At 43.7% G+C, this 15,333-nt stretch overlaps 2 protein-coding genes across 3 annotated transcripts in view; both read left to right on the forward strand.

Annotated features, from left to right (window-relative positions):
* Nucleotides 1-10: 10 nt before the first annotated feature.
* Nucleotides 11-5,138, forward strand: COMMD2 (COMM domain containing 2). Its single transcript, XM_021544935.4, has 5 exons — nt 11-116; nt 202-279; nt 863-945; nt 2,192-2,365; nt 2,851-5,138. The coding sequence occupies exons 1-5, from the start codon at nt 50-52 to the stop codon at nt 3,046-3,048; spliced, it is 600 nt and encodes a 199-aa protein (XP_021400610.1). The 5' UTR covers nt 11-49; the 3' UTR covers nt 3,049-5,138.
* Nucleotides 5,139-7,800: 2,662 nt separating this feature from the next.
* Nucleotides 7,801-15,333, forward strand: part of WWTR1 (WW domain containing transcription regulator 1) — a 43,786-nt gene continuing 36,253 nt past the window's right edge. Inside the window, exon 1 of one of the 2 annotated variants that reach the window (XM_077785778.2) lies at nt 7,801-8,244. In XM_077785778.2, the coding sequence (XP_077641904.1) occupies nt 7,856-8,244 (389 nt within the window). In that variant the 5' untranslated portion in view covers nt 7,801-7,855. The remainder of the gene's footprint in view (nt 8,245-15,333) is intronic. The other variant, XM_021544926.3, reaches the window with a different exon arrangement.

Below are 15,333 nucleotides of genomic sequence, written 5' to 3' on the forward strand. Positions count from 1 at the left end.
GCGGGGCGCCGCCCCTTCCCGGTTGTGTGCGGGTGGCGGAGCCGCGGCGATGCTGCTGGTGCTGTCGGCGGAGCACAGGGCGCACCTGGGCTGTTTGCCGCGGGCCGGCGGCGCAGGTCGGGGCCGGGACGGGTCCGCGGGCGGGGGGAGCCGAGCCGGGCGGGGCTGCAGGGGCAGTCTGTTCTCTCTCTGTCCTTACAGCCCTTGGCGAGCTGGGGCGCCTGGCGCTGGAGCAGCTGCGGCGGGGAGCGGCACCGCGGGCCTGCGAGTCCGCTGCCAGTGAGAGCCGGGCCGGGGAGCGGGCGGGGAACGGGGGGAGCGGGCGGGGAGCGAGGGACCGGGGAACGGGCCGGGGAGTGGGGATAGTGGGCTGGGGACCGAGGGGAGCGGGGGGGAGCGGGGGGACCGCGTGGCGCCGGGCCGTGGGGAGCGGACCGGGCCGTGGTGGTTTGGCGGCAGGAGGGCGGAACGCGGTGGGCTCTGCGCCGGCCACTGAGGACCCCCAAGTCCCCGGGGCGCCGCGGAGCGGGGCCGAGGGAACGGGCTGGCGGCACGGAGCTCCAGCCCCGCGGGGGTCGGTGCTTCGTGCCCGCTGTGGGGTGGGCTACGGACATCCCTTTTCCAACACAAACCCTTCTCTGTACCATGCCATAAGAAATTGGTTTGTGTTTTTCTTAGGTTTTTTTTTTTTTTTCCGCTAATATGCTGTACATTGTTATTTAAATGTTGCAAAACTCTCTTTTTTTTTTTTTTTTTTTTTCCTAAGCATATTTTGCACGTTAAGCATTGGGTAAATTTGCAGCTTTGAGTCTCACTGCTGCGGCAGTTAGCAAGTAAAAAGCACTTTGTGCTTTCTTTAAAGGAAAGCTGAACATTAGCGTTGACATCATTCAGCACGGGGTAGAAGGACTAGTGTATCTTCTTACTGAGAGTTCCAAGCTTATGGCAAGTATACTTTTTCATGAGGAATTTGGGGATACACTCAAGAAATGTCTTCTGGACACTTAGACCTCTAAAAATACTGGGAATGGGGAAAACATAGCTCAAAATTTAATGATGACAGGTGTTGTTTTAGTTTCAGAAGAGGTGTCTCATGGTTGTCTCATTGAAACATTGGGTCTCCATGTATGACTCTGGAATTTGTATTCAGTAGCTAAAGCTAAAACTTGACAACATTTTAATAGAGTAATTTATTACATATAGAGAAGCTTACTTCAGGATAAGCTCTAAATAATAAAACATAAATGAAGAGTTTGTTGTTCAGCTACTGCACAGGACGTGGGCTAGACTAGTCCCCTGTTCAGCATTCCTTGTCTTTTTCCAGTGTGGTGGGTTTGAGAGCTTTTTCAGCTCTTGGCATCAAAAGTTTGAGTGGGTATAAACAGATGCTAAAAGATTAGTAGTTGGACAATTACTGTTTCCATCAGAAAGACTAGTAACTATTGATATAGTAGAATATTTGAGCAATGACTACATGGAGAAGGGATACAGAGACAAGGAATGCCAGATTAAACTCAGGCAAGTGTTGCTGCCAAGAGTAGGTGGGGAGGGGATGGAAATGGTGCAGAGCCTTTCCTTGAAACAAGGGCTCTTGACTGTCAGGTTACAGTGTACTGTGGTAGAACATGGTTGGTTACAGACTTATCGCGGGGTGATGCTTTGCAGAGGTACGAGTGTGTTTTCTCTGGAGTGTGTAACAGCTTCCCCAGTGCTGGGCCGGGCTGCTGCAGCAAGCACAAAGGCCTGAGGAGCTTCTTCTGCCCTTGGGACAGGAGCCTGAGCATGATGCTGTGTGCTGCTCATGTGCAGATCACTGCTGCGTGTTTGTAGTCTGATTATCTGGTGACAGGGTGCACAGTAGCACCCTGACAGATGGAGTCACACAGCATGTTGTGCCTTGTGACACAACTGAGGTGCTCCCTCATGCTGTTTTGGTCTTTGATGTGAAGGCTTACTTGTGAGGGGGTTGAGTGTTCTTTAAACACACTGTTTCTGAATCTCATACAAATCTGCAGTAACACATGAACATCTGTAGATCCTTTAAAACCTGGATATTTGTTTTGTCCAAGGTGTAGAATTGTACTTGGACATTCTTGCAAGAAAATAACTGCACCATAGCATGTGTGATGTTTAGTTACAATTTTATGTGGTTTTCAGGAAATGATTACCTGGCCTAAATTGTTATTTCTAGATTTCTGAGGTTGACTTCCAGGATTCCATTCATGTTTTGGGATTCTCAGATGAATTGAACAAATCCTTGCTCCAGCTGTACCTTGACAACAGGAAAGAGATCAGGAGCATTCTTGGAGAGCTGGCACCAAGGCTTCCCAGCTACCATAGTCTGGAGTGGAGACTGGATGTGCAGGTGACTTCCCTGATGTTTTTAGTATTCCATCCTTTCCTTCACATAGTTTTTGCATAAAAAAAACCTGCTAAACAATGTAAAAACAATTGAGGCAGCAGTACTTCATGTATTTAAAAGTGACATGACTTTGTTAGTATCCCACAGACAGCCAGCTGTGAGATGAACAGGATATGCAATGATGCAAAGTACTTGTTGCCTGATGAAAATTGAATTCATGCTTCTGTTGATGTTTTTAAAATATTAACATATAACAATCATATTTGGTCTTGATTATCACCTTGTTTTCAGAAATATTCTGAAAGCATTGATTAAAGTGGGTTAGTATTCCTTAATTATAAAACACAATAGTAGCTTGTGTGTATCTTTTAATGTGGGTGAAAAGGGTTTCTGAACAGGTTCTACAAAGCTATTGAGAACTGTTAAGAACAAACATTGATAACCAATTATCATTTTCCTGTTCTTGTTCCACTGAACCCCTCCTGCAGCTTGCAAGCAGAAGTTTGAGACAACAGATCAAACCTGCGGTGACTATGAAGCTGCATCTTAATCAAAATGAAGATCAAACTGCCCAGGTGTTGCAAACTGACCCTGCTACCCTTCTCCACCTTATCCAGCAGCTGGAGCAGGCGTTGGGGGAGATGAAGATGAACCACTGCAGAAGAATAGTGCGCAACATGAAATAACCCTGGTTCTCCTCCGCTCTCTTACTAAGCAGTTTGTGAAAAAAACTCAAAACACTTCTCACAAATACATTTTGAGGAAAAATAAACATCTGGGTCAGATGAACTGTTTTCCTGTGCCAGGATCTTGAGCCAGTATATACTGGCCAAATATCCTTGGCTGCCAGCTTTGCACATCTATATGTGGTGACCTTTTTCACACAATCATCTTCACATATAGTACATGGTAATTAAATGGGATCAAATATTACTACTTGGGATTTTTGACTGGTATTTTTAATGTAAATTATCTCTGTTTTCAGGTGAAACACAAGATTGGCCGATACATAGATGAGTGGTTTCTCTCATTCCATCTCTCCTCACTATAGCCATAGTCTGGAACTCAGGGCAGCAAAGCAGAAGTTTTAGATAGAGATCTTAGAAACCTTCTGTGTCGTCTCACTACTGCCTGATGAATCTGAACATACTTGCCTTTTTCTCTCGTAAACATTTTAAAAAATCCAGCTGCTGTAGAGCTGATTGGCATCACAGTGAGTGCTGGCAGTCTATATGTGGGTCATATACTGAAGCATGTGCCAACTGAGAAGGGGGAGGGTTTTCTTTGGGCATTCTGAGTAAAATGGTCAGTTGAAAGCAGGTGTTGAGAATGCAGAATGTCACTGGAGAGCCTGCGTGTTCCTTTGTGCAGTGTTTTGCAATATCGAAGAAGGAAAAGCTGCAAAACTGAATGGTTTTGTTTCCTTTTACAAAAAATTACCTCAACTAAGGATGGTCAAAGGTAAACTTGGAAGCTGGTGAAACTGAGAGAAGTCAAACTCTGGCAGTGATCCACAAACAGATTCGAGGTGAGAGGGGAGGCAAAGATCCTTTATGCCCAACGTCTTACTTTTAAATTGTACCTTTCAGTTTGTTCTGAAGTACTAGGGGAAGTACTAGGCCTGGAAAAGCAGCTGCTCGGCAGCAGGATTTGGGCTTAATTATTAGAAAAGCAGATTTGCCTTTAGGTGAGGTTGGAACTGGTCTACACCCTGCAAGTTCTTGCTTCTCTTGTCTTCACAGCATCCAGGGCAGCTACTGAGGGCTTAGCACTTCCAGCCCACTGGTGAGTGTGACTGCACAGCAAGCAGCACTGACTAGTGGTGCCTCTGTATGGCAGGTGAGGCTGGGAGTGAAAAGGCACATGTGTCAGTAGCCCAGAGATACTAGTAAAGTAGGAATTCACCCTTGGATACGGACTTGGATTTTGTTGTAAACTCCCAAATTAAAGGTGGCATATAAAGCTACATTTAATGCATCTTCTCTAATTATTTTGCACTCGCTTTATGGAAACCCTTGGACATGACAAGACTACAAAGCATTTTTCACAAGCTACTGGAAAAAGGTTACGGTGCTGCTTTTAACCCATTTTATTTTTAATGGGGTTTTAAAAATTTACTGCTGTTCCATTGTGTTCTTTGTTCTCCATCACCATTTAGTTCAGAGGAATACAAGTTTTCTGTTCCTGTATGGCTGCTCACAGATGGATACGGAGCACCCAGCTGTAGTTACTACTTTCTCAGAGTCTCCTTGCACAGAGCAAACCCAAAGCAGAGGCAGAACCATCCCAGGCTGCGCTGTGTGCTGGTCACTTGGTTACTGAGAAAGAGCAAGGTTTGCCCAGGGACCCTGAATGTTTTATTTTATCACAGACATCACAGGTATTGCTTCAGCTATGTGGGTTTTCTCAGAAAATTGTTAATCTATGAAGAGCTTTGATGTAGAGCAGTGATAGATCTAGATTAAAAACTACATGTGATATTTCTTAAGTCGTTTGATGCTCATCATACAAGGGTACTTTTAAAAGTGCACTTACTTCTAAGCTGTTTGCTTGGGTTTTCATTGAAGAAGAGATTGAACTTGCTGCTAGAAAATTCACAACAAAAAGGGTATATTCATAGTACTGGGCTTTATAAATCCTTCAGATGAACACAAAACCTCTGTACTACTCAAAAACATTTGAGCACTATGTGAAATTGAGATAAAATAATGTTATTGTCTTATCTTTTTTACAATGTACATTCTTGAAAAGAGAACAAAGAAATAATGATAAGGAACTTTCTATGTCACACTTGTGATTTGGTTTCTTTATCACTTAATCCAACCCCATTGTGATGGAACCCTCATCTTCCACAGACAAGCATATTGAGTCAGTTGCCCTGAAAGCTGGTGGTCTTTTTTTTTTTTTTTGGTCCAAATAAGGAAGTTAGTATTTCTAAATGAAGACTAATGACAACAATACTATGAAAATTTATTCTTACAGTCCTAATCACTTCCAAATTATTGGAGAAAAATCTTTAGCCTATACCAAGTGGTACAATAGCAGATAATTGTATTATTCAGTAAAAAATGCAGCTGAAATACATCTTGTTGAAGAAGACAGCTCTAATTGTAATAAATGTGGTTTAAGTTTAGGACAGATGTGTATGTACTTATCTGTAAAATGCCATGCTCATGAAAGTGGTCTAATTAGCATAGATGAGATGGCCCGTTGCATGAGATTGTCAAAGCCTTCCCTGGAATGGACCTGTCACCTGGAAGGGAATGGAACAGGTAGAGAGTGTGTGGTTTGTCTTTACTCAAAGATAGAGAGCCCTGAAAACTAAAAACACCCTTTTAAAGGCTGTATGAAAAATCACTCATGTTCAGATCATTATCTGTGCAACAACCATATGCACACATACCCAGAATCTCATATGCAAAGGATTTAAATAAGGATATTGCTGGAAAGAAAAAAAGATACGTGATGCCCGCCTAGTCCTGGAGCAGGTGCTGTGATTAGCAGTGCTCTTTGAGCTTGTTGCAGCAAGGAGCCCAGTATGAAGCAGTAGAAGAATGGTACAAAAATTCTTTGGGAAGGGAAATGCAAACAAGTCTCAGGAGTACTGGTTTTCCTGATCAGAAACAGCAGATGTCAGGAAAAATAACAACAACCAAAAAAACCCCAAAAACCCTCAATAACAACAAAACCCCCAGACCCTCACAAAAACAAAGAACAATAAAATAAACCTCGAGGAGATCTGCCAAGCCAATGGAAATATGAACAGGAAATGTGATGAAACATAACTGACAAGGAATATTTGTTGAAGCAAAGCCATCATGAAATGCACACGATCTGTTTCACAGAGCTAGCTGTAGTTTGTGTACAGCTTTAAACTGCAACTCTGAGAATCTACATAACCATCATTATATGTAACATTGATTTGAGGGACAAGGATTGTTCAGTCAGGCCCACATTCTCCACTAGAGAAGCCAAATTAAGTTTAGAGAAGTTCATGCTTCTTTTAAAGAAATAAGGAATAAAGTTCAGGAAAAAATTACATCCTTAAGACTTTTTTAGTGTAGATTCTGATTACTGAGGAGGGTGTATTCTTATCAATCAGCATAGCCTGGAGTCTGTCCAAAACACAGAAATAAAATAACAAAATGCATTTGTTTTGCCAGTGTGTGATATCTCCGTGTGTAGTCATAAAAAGAGTGAATGCTTCCCTCTGTAAAAGCCAACACTTAAGTTGGAAAACAATATTAATCTTTATAGACACAGCTTCTGAATTTAAACAATTTTTGGTCACACTGCCATTCAAAAGTTACTCCAAGTTCACCAAAAAATTAGACAAGATTAAAAAAAACAATTGTATTTATTAATTATAGGAAACCTCAGGTTTGTATTTTGACAACAGCTTTCGTTTCTAGTATAGGCTAAATCAAAGATAAGTGACTGAATGGGCGGTCAGCAGAGATCCACAAAGCTTGACGCCTGCATTTGAACTACCCCTATGGACAGTGAGCTGGAAGGACCTACGATAACAGCTCTGCACAGGACTCCTACTTGAGAGCAAAGGGCCAAACCTTTTCGAAATCACAGCGAAGTGGTTGCTGTCCGTGTCACTACGAATGCTTCATTCCTCCCCACAGCATTATTAAATCATGCAATTAAACTTGTACGGGAACCAATTTAAGCATTATTTTGCTTCCAGAAATTAGTATCGCCCATTAACTTTCTGAACAACGGTTTTGGAGCAAAGCTCCTTAGCTCGGCAGAGACAAAGGGGTCCGAAGGCTCCCTGGGCACCACGAGCTGGGGCTGGACGGGGGCAACGGCTCCCCGCGGAGTCCCAGCGGCGAACGGAGCAGCCGATGCCCCGGCTGGGAGCGGCACAGCGAGCACGGTGCGACAGGGGGCGAGGGCGGGAGAGCTCCCATGGCCCGGCCTCGACGCCGTCCCGTGCCAAAGTTTCCGCGGCAGTTGCATAACTGCGGGCGGGGCGGCGCCGGGGCCGGGCTGGAGCCGCCGGGGCCGGGCTGGAGCCGCCGGCACTGCCCCGTCCCGGCGCTGCCCCGTCCCGGCGCTGCCCCGGCCCGGCGCTGCCCCGTCCCGGCGCTGCCCCGGCCCGGCGCTGCCCCGGCCCGGCGCTGCCCCGTCCCGGAGCTGCCCCGGCCCGGCGCTGCCCCGGCCCGGCGCTGCCCCGTCCCGGCGCTGCCCCGGCCCGGCGCTGCCCCGGCCCGGCGCTGCCCCGGCCCGGCGCTGCCCCGGCCCGGCGCTGCCCGCCGCGGGGAGGGCGCCGCGCTACCCGGGGCCGCCCCGCCCGCCCGGGACACCGGCGCGGCTGGCGGGGGCGCAGAGGCACCGTCCGCCCGCCTCGTCCGCTCTGCTCCCGGCGAGCCCGCCCGCTCCGGAGGGCACGTCCTTGGCGGCGGCCCGGCAGCGGGGCCGGCCCCGGCCACCGCCCGTCCCGGGACGGCTGCGCCCGCCGCCGGGCCGGAGGGGCGGACAATGAACCCCGCGGCCGCGGCCCCGCCGCCGGGGCAGCAGGTAATCCACGTCACGCAGGACCTGGACACGGAGCTGGAGGCGCTTTTCAACGCGGTGATGAACCCCAGGCCCAGCTCCTGGCGGAAGAAGATCCTGCCCGAGTCCTTCTTCAGGGAGCCCGACTCGGGCTCGCACTCGCGGCAGTCGAGCACCGACTCGGGCGGGCCCCCGCCGCGCCTGGCGCCCGTGCACGTCCGCTCGCACTCCTCGCCCGCCTCGCTGCCCGGCGCGGGCGCGGCGCCGCAGCACGGGCACCTCCGGCAGCGCTCCTGCGATGTGGCGGACGAGCGGCCGCTGCCGCCGGGCTGGGAGATGGCGCTCACGCAGACCGGGCAGCGCTACTTCCTCAAGTGAGTGCGGCGGGGAGGCGGCCGGGCCCCGCAGCGTTCGCGGGGCGCTCGCCGGGAGGGAGCTGCGCCGTGAGGCGGCGGGGTGGCCTCCGGCTCCGAGGCGTATGCGGCATTCTGGGGGGAAAATCCCTTCCCGGTGGCAGGAGGGAGGCGAGGGAGAAGTCGCATTTCTTTCCTGTTTGGCCACACGTCCAAGATTCTGATTTTTTTTTTTTTTTTTTTTTTTTTTCAAGTTCAGAAACAGTTAGTCCAAGTAGTTTCTGGAAGGTGAGAGCAGAGCTCTGCATGTCCGTGACCCAGAAAGGGCTGTGGAAGGCTGGGAGCTGCCCGGCCCGGCTCCGGCCGCGGCGTGCCTGAAGCATCCCCGTCTGCGGGGACGCAGCAGGAGCTCGCCTTGTTTAGCGACTGGTTCTCAGAACTGTGGTAACACGACTGCCGATATCTCCTCTGCCCGGTCATTTTCGCCAGAGTGTTTTATTTATGACAATTGACATTTGATTCAAAGCCGTTTAATAGGCCTGAAAATACATAATAGCTGTAATAAGCAGTAAGGCAACAGTGCCTTATTTTCGTAGATTCTGTAAGCCAGCTAGAGATTCATTGCAAACTGAGTCATACTGCATTAACTTGGTAAATAAGATAAAATGTTTGTTAATAAAATAAAACATTTACTAATGAAGTATCTACCTGAGGATATTGAGGGAGTTAAACTGCCAGGGCTCCAGGATGTCCTTTACTTGCTCACTACAGCCTTCTTGATCAGAAGAGTTAAAATCTTGAAATCACATATGTTCACCCATGTGTGGGTATTCAGACATCATAAATGTCATATAAACAATGTGTGAGGGGAAAATGAGATAAAACTGTTTAGAAAAATGAAAAAAAAATTTACTTGATTGTATAATGACTTCTTTGCCTTGTGGGTTTGGAATCTCTAATGGATTACTCAAGAGCCCAGTGTCTGAATAACTCTGCAGAGTTTAGATTTTTTGCCTTTTGTCACATTTCTGAGCTACCAGCAAAGCATGTAAATACCTTTCTGTATGTCACTGCATGCTTTTTATGATACTGTGTGCATATGTCCCAGGGTTCAAACATAGACGTTTTTTATTTATCTGGTTTATCACCTAAATGAGAAGATTTTGTGTCTGCACTTTGCATGTATTTTTCTTAATAGAACAAGCTACAGAGAAGTAGCTGAGTGACAGGAACACTGTCACAGGCCATTCATAAATAATTATTCAATATAAATTCTTGCTAGGGTTTGGCCAGGGCGTGTTTTCAGCTGCTTCTGGCTAAAAATTCCCTAATATAATCCTTGTATGCTCTGTGTTTTTTGACTGATATCAAAATGAGCTCATGTGGTTTCACCTTCCTGTCATGCATTTCTGACCCAGAGGTAGAGTTTTCCAAGTCATTAGGTTCTTGTTGCTTAGGCCAAAAATACAAAGCCTTCAGTAAATGAAAAGCGTAGGTAAAAACTTCAAGTGGTTTTAATTTTTTTTCCAAATCCTGTCAACAGTAATACTTTGATTAACAGCATCCTTTTTAATATAAAATACAATATGCATTGTGTTTGTAATTTGTTACCTAAATTAATATTTGTTTTGTTTCCCCAGTTTTATCTGCCCAATAGAACTTCTCTTGTATATATAAAAATTAATTGGAATAATGCATTTCTTTATACCTTTAATGTATTTTGTTATACCCCAGTGCTTTGGGGAGTAATATTTAGCTATAAAATGCTCGCACATGATTTATAGTATTTTACAAATGGTGTAATATTCTTCAGGTGAAAATATAATTTAAGATTGATTATGGAAAGCAGCATTTAAAGCTGTGTGCAATAAAATAATAGAGAATTTGAATCAGGTGATGTGCTAAAAATCATATTTGATTAAGCTAGGCATACAAGGTTACGTTTCCCTATATTCAAGAAAAAAAAGAAAAGCCAGTGTTTCCCAGCATAATTATAAAGATTTGTTTCTTGGCATTAGCAAAAAAAAAATTGAGAAACCAATTAAAAGTAAATAGCCAAATTGGATCCTATTAAAGCCTTTATTATCTGTTGAAGTTTTGAATGCAATTTGTTGTATTAAAACATATTTTCAATAATTATTTAACAGAAGTATTAGAGTAAGTTTCAATGAACAGTGAGCTAACCTTGTTGACAGGGAACCAGCTACAACTTGAAGCAGTTGCAGTCCCGCATGTCAGCTCCTGCAGAAATTTTCTGGCTGTGACTGGAAGAAACATAAGTAGCCTGGGGACCACTCCACCCTGTAATTAAATACCAAACCGCATAAGTGGGGGCTGGAAAACAGACTAATGAACACACACTTGCAGCAATGTTATCTAAAGCATTTTTCTGTGTGAGCATGTGTGAAAAAAAATGTGATTTATTTCTGATAAAAAATATTTCTGTAGAGACAGGCCTACTGCCTGCTTTTATGCCTGTGAGTGGGGACTGTCAGTTGCATATTGAAGTACATGCTGGGCTACGTATACATATTTTGTAAAAAAATGTTTCAAGTATTACTTTATACCAGTTTGGGTATAGGTGGTACAGCCTCATATTTCAAATGAAGACTGAGGGTTTCATGTTTTCTCAGTGTGTGTAGAGATCTTCTTGGTCAGACTCTCATGAACAGATTTGTAAAACTTTTGCCACTGTTACCTTTATCACTTTTATTTTTAAAATGTTACCCTAAACATTTGCTATACCAGGACATATTTGCCAGTAAGTTCTGCTCGGGGATAAGGAGGCTAATTACTTACAATATTTCGTTTACTCAAAATGTTCAGATTTTTTCTTATTGCTTTCTGTTGGAATAGAGTTTGATTTAACACAGGATCAGTTTTTTATAACTAAGTGTATTCAGCAGGACAGCAGAAGAGTAATATAAACAATATAAATACTATAAAAATAATACAAATTCAATGAAAAACTTTTTCCTGAGAATGACAAAACAAATAGTACTAAGGTGAACCGCTGAAGTGATTTTCTAATACTGACTTACCTTGAAAAGCATTTGTGTTAATTCTGTAGAGACTGTTGTTATTTTACATTGGTAATTTACATTGTGCTTGGTCCTGTAGAGCATTCATCCTAGAGAAACCTTTCCATCTTCGAAATGTAGTTACACAGCTGGGAGGAGGGGAGGAGATAGACAGTGCTTGAGGAGGTAACTCAGGTTCTGGTGAGAATGTGGAAGGCACTGATGCCCCTGCAGTGCTGTGCCACAGGTGTGAGCTCAGTCACTCGTGGGCAGGATGAGTGTCCTGCGAGGGGGGCTCCTGTGACTTTGGCTTTCCTTGGTCCTTGTAGAAGAGCGGTGCAAGGCAAGAGGCTCTGCATCCCTGCTGGCTTTGTCGGGCACTAGAGAGAGACACTTCACAGATTCAAGGAGCTTTTGGAGCATTTAGTCCACACCTTAAGGGAATTCTTTTTGTTCCCTGTTTCCAGTAGTTACTGCTGTGGGACTTAGAGCCTGAACTGTTCACCTTGCCAGCATCCCTTTATTAAAAATAAATTGTAACGTGCTAGACAGTACCAAGACGTATTACTGCCAATGGCTTTTATCCAAAATTGTTGCGTGCTTTAAAGAGTTCTTAACAGGCAAGAAAGCTGTGATACACCACTGAAGTTTAATTGTCGGAAATTCAACTATAACTCACATTTATAACTCCTTTTAGAGATACTTAGGAAGTTCTGAGATTGGAATGCACACATCAAAACTTTATGCATTAATGATTAGGAAATAGTAACAATTAGCATATTCTTAGAAAGATATCTATAGAATTGATACAAGTGTTAATTAAGAATGCTACCATGAAAACTAGATAATTTCTCTGAAACCATCTGAAAGGGTTTTGTCTTTACAAATGGTTTGAGTTGCACAAAGAAAGAAAATTAATAGTAGATTTATTTTTATCATGTTTGTGAGCTGCTATATTCAACATCTAAAAGCTGGTCTGCCTGACCATCTTTACTCCATAATTAGTAGATGACATTGTGGAGATCTGTCTGCTTCTGAAGATTATGGATGTGTTCAATTTTGAACAGGCTTGACAATATATAATCTGTAAAGTCTTACTCTCAAGCTTTTTGCTGTTCACGCCTTCAGATAGTGTTGGAAGAGTCAGTGGTTGGGCTTTGACTTGTTTCCTTTTGGATGCTTTGGCTGAAGTTGAAAATTCTGTCTTTTTGATGATAGTAGATGACATAATTAGTAGATGACATTGTGGAGATCTGTCTGCTTCTGAAGATTATGGATGTGTTCAATTTTGAACAGGCTTGACAATATATAATCTGTAAAGTCTTACTCTCAAGCTTTTTGCTGTTCACGCCTTCAGATAGTGTTGGAAGAGTCAGTGGTTGGGCTTTGACTTGTTTCCTTTTGGATGCTTTGGCTGAAGTTGAAAATTCTGTCTTTTTGATGTTGGGGCCTATTACAGGACAAGAGTTTCTTTGTAACAGAATTTTCAGTGCTCAGGGGCTTTGCTTGATTGGCAGATACAAATTGTATCAAAACAATTAAATCCAAAGGAAATGTCATGTGGGCTGAATTTCAACATAGAGACTTTTGGCATTTTCCGTCGTAATTTAGGGAAGGAGAGGTCAGCATGATGTAGGGTGGACGTATTTGGGGATTGTTTGTGTATCTTTTTATTTTCTTTGATTAACTCAAAGTCCAGACCTAGAGAACTCTTCAAGAATGGAGAACTTGGGAACACTGTACTGACCTGCAGTTTTCCCTGCCTATCACTATTTTAAAGGCAGATGTGATGGAAGCTGCACTACAGAGGCAGATACAGACTTGCTAAGAGAATTGAGCAGAATGTATTGTGTTAAAACTGAAATAATTGCTTAGACTACTACTAGAAAATAATGTAATATAAAGGGAATGTGAAGGAGGAGTTGGCTGCTCGCATGTCCTTGTGGTTTGCAGCATGTGCATCAGCTGTCGCATCACAAGCACAGCAGTGGCAGAGCTGCAAGCTCAGACACAGCTTTTCCTGCAGTGATTTGTTTCTCTGATCATATGTCTGCTGACCCCTCTCTGTTTGCATGATCAAAATGTTCCTTTTTATTTATTAAGTATTGATCTGTCCCTGGTAATTTTTGGATGCATTATTCTGACAGTCTTCCAGGTTTGAGAATAGCAGGATGCTTCCATGGTACTTTTGAGATTTTTCTTGTACCACAAGTAATCATTTTTTCCTACCTGTTATCAATTTTCCTTGTCTGTCTACTGTTTTCTTTAATTAAATTTTCTGTATTCCTGTTTTTTGATGATGGATTGGTGAGCAAAGGTGTAAGCATTACAAAATGCAGTAATAGTCCTCAGACAAGCAATTATTGAAGTTGTACTAAAGTGTCTTAAAAGTAGTGTTTGAATTGTGAGCCTTAAATTTTGTGTGTGCTTTTAAAAAAGTTCTCAAAACTTCTTGATTGATGTGTTTTCTTAGTCTTCACTGGCACTCTGAGGCCCCTGAGTACAGCAGCATCTGAGCAGAAGGAAGTAGGAATCCTTGGGAAGCAGACCCAGGCTGAAGGAAACGCAGTTCCTGTTGTGCTGCCAAGAGTGTCTCTTTGGAATCACGTCATTTCTGTGTGCCTTCTTTTCTGGGCTTCATTTCAGCATCTGTTCTTCTCCATGAAAAGACTTCTGTGTATTGAAACAGACAGTGTACAGCAATAAAACTTAAATATTGCTTCATGGAAGTTGTTTCTTACCATGCAAGTTTACATCCTTTTGTGTTCCCATGAATCAGCTCAGGCTTTATCACCAAAATATCACAGGCAGTGGCTGGTGATTCCTGATTGATTGCTGCCAGGAACAGGAGTTCAAAATCCTTGAAAAGAGTACAGATTGCTCTTTGGATACACTTCTGCTGCCAGCTTGTTTACAAAAGCTAGCTATAGTTTGTACAAACTACAGCAACTTTTGAGACTTCTGGAGATAGAACACACACACACACACACACACACACACACACACACACACACACACATATATATATATATATACAAGGGGTATGTACAATGAAGGCACCTTACCCAGCTGGAGTTTGTTAGATTTTCAGACCATATTTCCCAAGGTCTCTTCACCTGATAAAATCATCTGACCAATGTAGGTTGTTAGTCACCTTTTTTAAAAATAATGAGAGAAAAAAAGAACAAAATGGAATTGTTGGGTATTGTTTGTTTGCCTAAGCAGCCTTTTGTATTCTTAAGATAAAAATGCCAAAGTTGTTTTCAGAAGTTTGTTAAAATCGTGTATTTTCAAGTGCTTCAGGAATAGAAGTGATTGCCATATGAGAAAGGCTTTGGATTGTCTGCTTAGTTAGACTGTTTGGACAAAAGCAGCTTTTCTAGTTTTGAAATGTGCTCCATATGGTTTATCTCAGAGCACACAGGCAGGTCTGTCATGTGGATGCCTGTCTTTGCAGCCTCCTGCCAGTGCCCTTACCTACATTAGGTGTCTCTGGGCTCAAACAAAGCAGTAAATAATTGCAGCCTGTGCTGTGTGGGCATCGTCGTGCAGCTCTGTGGGGAATGTAGAAAAGGTCAGCCTTTTGGAGCTGACAACCAGAATTTTGTGTAGGAATTCTTCACAGAAGGTTTTTTTATTTCACATTTGGTTTTGATACTGCATTTTCTATTTCATGTTTTACTCATTCTATTGCATATGTTTAAACAGCAATGTAAGTGCTTTTGCTTCAGAGATTGGGAAAACTACTTTTTGCAAATGAAGGAAAATAAATGATGAAGAAAAGATGATGAAAAGAAATGCCTACAGTTACTTAAACTGTAATTTCTAAAGCTACAAAGCAGGCTGAATTGCATCCACATGTCAAAACCGATGGTTTGATGTGAGTAATGTGAAAATTGTGGACCACATTTTCATTTTGAATAAATGTGTGTCTCTGCAACCTACAGCTCTAGCTGACAGGGCAGCCTTGCCAGCAGGAGGGGTACAGTGATGCCAGTGATCCTTGCCATCCCTTCACACTGCAGAGGATATACCTGGCATAATGTTTTGACAGCCATTTCTTTGATGAAGACTTTTCTAGTCATGGGAT

This window comes from Lonchura striata, chromosome 9 (assembly GCF_050655825.1).
Source record: "Lonchura striata isolate lonStrDom1 chromosome 9, ASM5065582v1, whole genome shotgun sequence".
Classification (NCBI taxonomy): Eukaryota; Metazoa; Chordata; class Aves; order Passeriformes; family Estrildidae; genus Lonchura; species Lonchura striata.